This window comes from Oreochromis niloticus, unplaced genomic scaffold (genome assembly GCF_001858045.2).
Source record: "Oreochromis niloticus isolate F11D_XX unplaced genomic scaffold, O_niloticus_UMD_NMBU tig00001654_pilon, whole genome shotgun sequence".
Classification (NCBI taxonomy): Eukaryota; Metazoa; Chordata; class Actinopteri; order Cichliformes; family Cichlidae; genus Oreochromis; species Oreochromis niloticus.
Genome location: NW_020327438.1, coordinates 1 through 9198, shown reverse-complemented (window position 1 = coordinate 9198; position 9198 = coordinate 1). Strand labels below are relative to the sequence as shown.

General features: G+C 37.1%; 1 protein-coding gene across 1 annotated transcript; it reads left to right on the top strand.

Annotated features, from left to right (window-relative positions):
• Window positions 1–286: 286 nt before the first annotated feature.
• On the top strand, window positions 287–7170 carry LOC109200118 (CMP-N-acetylneuraminate-beta-galactosamide-alpha-2,3-sialyltransferase 1-like; the record flags this gene model as incomplete). The annotated part of the gene is made up of 8 exons (XM_019355558.2): window positions 287–518; window positions 789–852; window positions 1228–1496; window positions 2596–2795; window positions 3013–3180; window positions 3544–3589; window positions 4070–4189; window positions 7087–7170. Coding segments are annotated over exons 3-8 (870 nt in total), but the record flags the coding sequence as incomplete, so codon positions are not given.
• Window positions 7171–9198: the final 2028 nt, after the last annotated feature.

Sequence of the window (9198 nt, the reverse complement as noted above, 5' to 3'; positions counted from 1 at the left end):
TCATTTGTGTTCTTAGTAGCCTCAATGAATGGTCAGTGTTAGTATTTGTAGCTACCATGTTGCATAGTGTTTTAGAGATAGAGGTTTTAAAGATATGACCATATATGAGGGTGGAATCTTAAGTTTTCAGCTAATAAGAAAGAACCTCTAGTAAGAGTTATGCGTTAAATGTTATGGTGTAAAACATGGACTCAAATATCAGCTGTATTGTGCTGAGTAAGAGGCTAATAGAATATATATTTAAATGTATTTATGTATATCCATATGTGTTTGCATGTGTGTCGGTTTTGTAGGTTGTCATAATAAAATAAAATTTAGTGCCACAAATTCTCTGTGTGGCAATGCACAAGTCAGACACAACCTTTATAGTTATTTGCACATAGTCAACAACCACTCCCTCCCTCCCTTCCTCTCCCACTGAACAGTTGCTCATTACTTGATAGCTACATAGATAGCTTAATAGATATATCCTACAAGTTCTTCTTGACTCATATTCCTGGTTTTTTAATGTGTTTTTGGTAAGATGCATTGAATTTACACTGTCTTATCTCACACTGATCTGTAGTGTAGTGTGTTTGCATTTATTCAGTATGCATTTCCCAGATTTCTTTTTTTCCTATTTTTTTAACAGTTTAGCAATTTATCTTGTTCTGCCTCAAATAGAGTGGCCTCATATTGTGTAGTCAAATTCTTCAGAAGCAAATGGGATAATTTTAATGAGTGCCGTTTTGAATTGTTTTGTTTTTTAATCATTGTGTTGTTTTTGTTGCTATGTTACTTCATTTTAGGTTAATCAGCACCAGAACCACGATGAAAGTTTAACTGAACAGGAGTTTTTCAACAGCAACAGAGGTAAGCAGAGAAAACAATGAGATAAACAATTCATGCAAATGCAGAATCTGACCAAGATCTGGAAATATTTTGTACTCTGTGTTTTCCTTTCTGTTGGGTGTCATACTGTTTTATTCAACTTCTAACAACAGATGTTGTTACTTACATGAACTAATAACGTGGGAGGTGATTTATGCTGGTAAATGCTATCTGTTCAAATGCCATGAATACAAGAGGACACTAACCAACTTTTTATACTTATCCGATTTTGTGCATTCCAGTGCAATGCTGTTAATATGCTGCAAACTTATTTATAAGTAAAGAGCTATTGTTTCTGTTACTGTATTCTAAAGGCTTAGTCCTGTTTTTCACATTCACACATATATTTGTTCTCAGATTGGAACTCTGCCAAGATGTATTTCAAATGGGGAAGATTCAGAGTTCGCATTTTCCCACTACTGAGTATCACAGCAATTGTTTTGGTCTCCAATCTTTTATGGAGTTTTTCTGGATATACCTTCTGTCATCGCGAGCCGAGTCTTTGTGGCTGTCAGAAATGTCTAAGAGACAGTGATCCTTGGTTTAATGACATCATCAGTGAAGCTCCTGAACCCTTTCTGTCACAGAAACATATACCTTCAGAGGAAGATTTCCTCTGGTGGAAGGTAAATAATAAAAAAATCAACATATCACTTTTTTGGCTACTGTGGTGATGTTAAAGGTATTATTATTATTATTAAAGAGCAGTATATTCAAGTATGTCATGACATTTAACAACATATTGTTGCTGTAGGTAGTACATATTGTACTACCTATCTTTTATTCTTTAAATATACTGCACTCTTCACCCTCCTGTATTTCTACCTGAAGAATGGTAAAATCCTTATCATTTACTGGCAATGACGAGTTCTGGAAAACTTTTTTAGTTCCTTTAGTGAAAGTTGCAATATCACAATATGAAAGTGCCTCAGGCATAAAACTGGATTATTGGCATTTTTTTTTAAAGGGCCAGATTTACTAAATGGGGCAAAATAGCATGTGAGCGAATTCCCACTCATCAGTAAGACAATCAGTAAGGCAATTGTTTTGGTCTGCAACCTTTTATGGAGTTTTTCCATAAAAAAACTCCATAAAAGAAATGGCTTAATATGGCAATGAGTATTTTTTTTTTGTTTCTCTCAAGAAAGGGGTAGGGTTCAGGCCCAGGGGTTGAGGTTCTCACTAAAGATAACTTAGAGCTCTGAGGTAAAACTGTGACTCTATCTAAATTGAAACACAAAAAATATTATTTGAATCTACAGTATATGTTTGTGTAAGTACTATTCATAATCTATCATTGCATAAATGTGCACAACTCATATGCTTGAAGAAACTTACAGATTAATGCTGATGTTGTATCTTGCAGATCAGTCTTAAACTTTTCAGAACAATTCTAACTATCAAATGAAAGTAGTGGCATAAACTTCAGGCCTAATAACATTTTTGCCTAAATCAGTATACATTTTTTACTCATGAGTTTCAGTGATCTTTCACACTTGTTGTAAATGGTGCATCATAATATTGATGCTGATATGGAAAACGTCACAGGGGTGGGCATTTAGACAAGATCTAACTGTGAGCTGTGAGCTTAATCAAGAGGAGTGTATGTTTGAAAGGGTCTTTTCCAGACTTACTGGTGACTCATGAACTTGCAATCATTCGGAAATCCTATAATATTCTTGTTCTGTGGGAAATTTTTTTCAATAACTTTCTCCTCTTTGTCAGAACTTACAGGGGGCAAGACTTCAAAACTTGACTTTGTACAATAAAACTCTAGAGAGGCTATTTCAGACAATAACACCAATGGCAGATGTTGGAGAACCTCGCCCTGATCACTGCAGGAGTTGTGCTGTGGTGGGGAATTCTGGAAATTTGAGAGGATCGCATTATGGACCTCTGATTGATTTCCATGATATCGTAATAAGGTAATAATCATTTAACACAAACACAAAATCTAATATAAACAATGTTCTTGCGAGACAAAAAATCTAATATAATGTAATATAATATAATATAATACAACATAATATAATAATATTATAATATAATATAATATAATATAATATAATATAAGTCTATGTATATCTATGTATCTAAAATGGAAAAATGTGTGCTAAATATGTATCCTTCTGTATTATTTAGAATCAATCGGGGGCGTACCAAAGGCTATGAAACAGATGTTGGAACCAAAACAACTCATCATGTCATGTATCCAGAGAGTTCTGCTAGACTGGACAATACCACTCATCTCTTGTTTTTTCCTTTCAAAACACATGACTTTTTGTGGCTCATGAAGGACTTAAATCGAGGGTAGGCTAAACATGGCTACTGTCTTAAAACCTATGTTGCTAGAAATTGTATTGCAACTGTTTTGCTCTGAACATCACATTTTAACTGCTTTGCAACATAGTTTTAGCTAATTGTAAGGAAAAATGCAGTCTAGGTTTTTTTTTTGTTAGAACAACCAAATTAAACAAAACAGTTTTTGAGACAACCCACCAGAGGTCAGCCTTTCTTTTTTAAACAGCAAAAAGTGCAGAAAGTTATATGAATTGTTATATGAACAACTTAATCTTTTGTTGTGATGCGCTAGTCTTAGTAATTATTAGCATTTATTTATGTAAACAGTCAGTTCTCTTTCAAATTCAAAGACACATTTCATCTTTTTAACAGGGAAAATGGTGCTCCAAACTTACAGAAGATAGCTAACAAAGATTTGGTGAGTATTTAGGTTTACATGAACAAAACTGGCATATAATGATATCTAAGAAGTATAATAATAAGTAATAAATTTAAGCTACCCTTAATTCAGGCAGGCGACAAAGTCAGCTGATTTTACACACTGAACTGGCAAATCTCATATACAGTAGGTTTTACTATTAACCTGATTTAGCTTATCCACCATTGCTACAGATGTGCAAGCCATTTCACAAGTCACTGCACCTCAGCTTTTTCTTTGTTGTAGTATTTGCTGTTTACTCTGCTCTGTATTGGGTATTGTTATGGTTTTCCCACTCTCTCATCTTGGCATTTATGTGCCTGGAAGGTCATGCAGGTCAATGAACAAAGCCATACCACCAAAAACAAATACTGGCTTCTTTTAGCTACAGTGGTGCTAATTTAAAGTATTTTGTGAATTCATTGCAGAAAGTAATAGTTCATAAAACTCAGATTTAAGGCTCTGTCTGATTCATAATAGATCTTGATCCTCCATCCGGCTTTCATGAAATATGTTCATCAAGTATGGCTGGGAAAGAAGGGTGCTTATCCATCCACTGGCTTTCTTGCTGTGGTTCTCAGCCTAGTGATGTGTGATGAGGTATGTTCACTTTAAACAATTTGTACATTATGCATCTGACTGACAGTGATGGTAGTTAAACACTGAGAAAACACTGATTTACCAGGAAAGTCGAGAACAAATCTGCCTTAGACTACATGACTAAAACAGAAATGTATCTATGGTTATTTCAAGAAGAGTCAAGAAGAGTGGACATCTGATGGTTGACACATTTACCTGCAAACCAAAGGCAGCAAGTACTCTAGCTAAAGACACATCCTCTTTTAGGGTTGTGTTTAAAGGTGGTACCATGAGGGATATCAAGTGTTAAAAGTTTTGCCAAATCAAACATGTAGAGCCTACCCGCTTGTGTCAACAGAGCAGCTGAAAGTAGTTTTACATAACTCTTGAATAGCAATGTGTAAAAATGCCAAACTTGGTATTGATCCAATGCCAAGTACAGGGCCAGTGTTGGAGTCAAACAGATTCAACAATTAGTTTTAACTTGGCGAGAACAGTGTAACATGATTTTTGAGCTGAATGTGTTTGTTTGCCTGAAAAGCAATTTTTGTGTCAGCTTCTGTTTAAATGTATTATATAAATAAATTAAGTTGACATTTAAAAATCAAGGGTTACTACATTCAGAAATTTCCTTAGTTTATGTTTGATGTACATATTTTTTCAGTTCTAATAAAATATTTTATTTAACATCTAACAGTTTGGCTGAATATATTTAAATGTCTGAATATGCTAAAGTAACAAGTATGATGATCACTTACACCTTGAAAATTAACATTAACTCAATCTAAACATTAAAACATTATTTCATACCAAAATATACAGGCTGTTTGGAAAGTATCACGGCCCTTCATTTGTTATTATTCCCAACTCATTTTTCAGAATTTCACACACAATATGCACAATATAATGACAAAGTGAAAAAGTTTGCTTGAAATTCTCCCAAATGTATTAAAAAAATAATCATGAAGATGAAATCTATCAGTAATTGGAAATCCTGCCACTTAGTGCAAATTAAAATCAGCTGGTTCAGTTCCAACTCGTAAACTATAAAAAGGTGTCTCATTACCAACGTGTCACACAAGAAACATTTCATGATGTGTAAAACCAACAAGCTCGCTCAAGATCTCCACAACCTTATTTTGAAAGCATACTGATGTCATTGTTTGAGGAAGAATTTCTAACTGCTGAAGGTTCCTGTGAGCACTGTTGGGCCATGATCCGGAAGTGGAAAGAACATAATTTCACCATAAACGTACCACACCAGGTGCTCCCACAGGATTTCAGACAGGAGTGAAAAGATTTATCAGAAGAGTTGCCCAAGAGTCACTTGTGGAGAGCTACAGAATGGAATCAGCTGCACTCGCCCACCATGGCCTGTTCTCATTCTCATTCTCAGGACTCCATTGCTGAAGAAAAGGCATGTTGAAATGCATTGAAAGTCTGCTGAACAACATTTAGAAAACCCTGTGAAATACTGGGCATGTCAAGGTCAGGTGATCGGTGTGTTTTGGAGTGGAGCCAAAAACAGACGAAAGAGAGACCGACTGCGGGCCAGCGGTGGCAGGACATTGTGGTTGGTGGTCGACAATGTGGCCAACGGTACCTCACAGAGGCATAACAGAAATGATGAACCCTCTCAGGGGCTTGACAGATGGCCTTCAATGAAGTGGGTGAAACTGAAGGCCCTCAGGTGGCTTTGCAGGTGGTCGATGTGCTGGATGTGGTTTAGGAGGTGCTGGGTGCCCCAGAAGTGGCTTGGTAGGTGCCAGCTGGAGGCTCGGCTGAGCTAGTGAGGAAGGATTCTGGGCAGGCTCGGCCAGTGTCATGAACTCGCTGTGTGTAGGCAGGAATAGTACCCAAAAGCAGACTCACAGAAGTGTGAACTCAAAAACACAGCTTTATTGCTGGAAAAGGAAAAATGGTACAGAACTAAACTGGGGAATTCTAATGATCATTCACACAGGGAAACACAGGGAGAGTCACACAGCTATGAGGACACGGAACTGAGGGAGACGTGGACATAAATAGACAGACGGATCATGAGGGAAGCGAGAACACATGGGAAGCACAGCTGACATGAATAACCATAAAGAGACAGGGGAAGAGCAAACACAACATGACACACACTGACAGGAGACTATCAAAGTATGGAGGAGAGGCAGCCGAGAGGGAGCGAGAAAGAGAAAGAGCAGACATGATGGGCTAGGGAAACATGAAGGAATAAAACACAAGGAGGGGAAACAAGGCACAAGGACTCACACTGTATAAACACAGACACTCAGGGGAGACAGAGGACAAAGACACCAGGGGAGATCTAATAAACCATATTGAAAAGAATAAGCTAGGAACCATAGAATACAAGTGAACTAAAAATAATACAGAATGACCAAAAATGCACAAAACCCCTCAAAAACTGGGTCAAACGGACCCTGAACCAAGACACTTAGGGATCCATCAATGATTATCAGTCATGTTCCAGTCTGGAATCTGGCTGTACCACTCAAGGACATTACAAAGTGGTCCAGAAGTCACTTTTTTGTTATCTTGGTTGCATGCTTAGGGTTGTTGTACTGTTAGAAGAACCTTCACTCCAGTGAGTGCTCTCATTAATGCTAAAACTGTCAGTGAAGATACTACCCATCCTTATTCCTTTTGCAGAATCCCTGTCATCACAGCATTTATGCATAAAGTGCTCTATGGGCTGATTTTCATTAACTCCTCAGTCAGCTTTGTGGTATAACTTGAACAGGCTACTAAGAGAAAGATTCTCCATGTCCTCAATATAATGATAATAATTTCTTTTAAGAAGCTATTAGTTAATGAATAAAGGAATGAATGAATGAATAAATAGAATGTTCTTAGTGGCAACAATACTTTAGGTTTTACATTAAATCTTTACTTCAATTTTTTTTCCCCAGGTCAATATCTTTGGGTTCGGAGCAGACAGTGAGGGAAACTGGAGCCATTACTTGAATCCTCAGAAACAAAAAATTAAAACAGGAGCCCATCCAGGAGAAGAAGAATATAAAATGATAGAGAAATTACACAAAAGAAGACAATTGTTTTTTTTAAAGGATGGTAATTCTTTTTCATGTTTTCATTTCCCTTTTTATCAGTTGCAAATCATCTAACCATAAACCTGTGTTATAAAAATAAATAAGTGATGGTAATTGCTGCCCCCCCCCCCTTCAAATAAATACCATATATACTAACTTTATCTATATCTGACTTTATCACTAGTAATCTTATCTACATTTTGCCTTCAAATAATAGAAATGCAATGCAAAATCCAAAGTGCAGTCACATTAAACCCTGTAACTTGTTCATGAAAAAAATAGAAACGTATAGATGTTTGTTGCTAAAGGGTTATTGAATACATTTGATAGTCATACTGATACCTTTCAAGTATACCTTTCAAGACAAGTGAAACCTTTCCATAATAAGATTGAACAAGTCTTTAAATAAACAGATGTGCCTGAGAGCAGTGTGTTTGATTTGTGTTCTTTGGGAGTGCCAATTTTCCATCAATCCATTCTCACTTATCCTTATCAGGGTTGCGGGGGAGTTGGAGAGAGGGGGGGTTAACCTTGGACAGATTGCCAGTCTGTCACAGGGCTATCACAGAGAAACAGGTAACAGTTTGCAATCACATTCACACTTATGGGCAAATTAGAACCACCAGTTAACCTAACCCCACTATACATGTTTTGGGCTGTGGGAGGAAGCTGGAATACCCAGACAGAACCCAGGCAAACATGGGGAGAACATGCAAACTCTGCACGAAAGGCCCCAGCTGGATGGTGGAATACATATTAGCCACCCATCTTAATCATCTCTGACATAGATAGACCCTGGAATGTACTTTATATATTTAAGTCACTTAAATTATTAGTTATTTTAGTTATTTTGTATAAGAAAATTGTGTTTGTTGCTTTTATGTGTGTGTGATTATTTGTTATTGCTCGGCTTGTAAGATAACAGAGTCATTGCCTCATAACAAGTATACAATAAAAGGAACATGTTTTCATTTCACCTACCGGTAATGACAAATGTGGGGAAAGCATACGGACCTTACTTCCAAAAATGAGTCTGCTAAGTATTAACATAATGCTTTCAGTAGGGTACAACACTAAAAATGTTCATTTTTATAACATTTTTCAAAATATGGTTACACTATACAGCCCAAAATGTACGACTGAACAATGAAAAGCAATATAATAAAAACATACACTACATACACTCCCTGTCCACTCGTCTGCCTTCACATGCATATGAGCTTGAGTGACATCCCATTCTTCTGAAAAGGCTTTTCACAAGGTTTAGGGGTATCTTTTGGGGAACTGTTGATCATTTTTCCAGAAACACATTTGTGAGGTGAGATACTGATGTTGGAGATGAAGGCCTAGCTTGCAGTCCCCATTCTGATTCCCCTGGAAAAACACCAAAGGTGTTTGTTGGGGTCAGCAGTCTGTGCACAAAACAAGTTCCATAAAGACTTAGTTTTGTGTAGAAGAGCTTGACTGGCTTGCACATTCATTTTGGAACAGAAAGGGGCCATCCCCAAAGTTTGGAAGCATGAAATTGTCCAAAGTGTCTTGGTATGCTAAAATATCAAGAGTTCCTTTCATTGGAACTAAAGGACCAACCTAATTCCTGAAAAACAACCCAGCACTTTACACTTGACAGAGTGTGTGGGGGTACATGATGCTCTGTGGTGAGTTTGCAGAATAAAAGGATATTTTTATGAATTCAAAATCTTTCATTGTGGGTGTATGGAGTGGCAGTGTGATTTTCCACTGTCTTTACTGAATTGTTCAAATTCCACAAAGAAAGGCCCAGGCCAGATGGATTCAAGCCCTTTATGCTTCAATCTTCATGTTTTGGGCAAATTGCTAACCACCATGTCACCATGTGGCCCACTGTGCTTTTGTGTGGAGTGTATGTTCTTCCCATGTATGCCATGGGTTCTGTTCGGGTACTCCAGCTTCAAATGTTAGGATGATGTTGGGAGAAACACAGTAGGGCAGGAT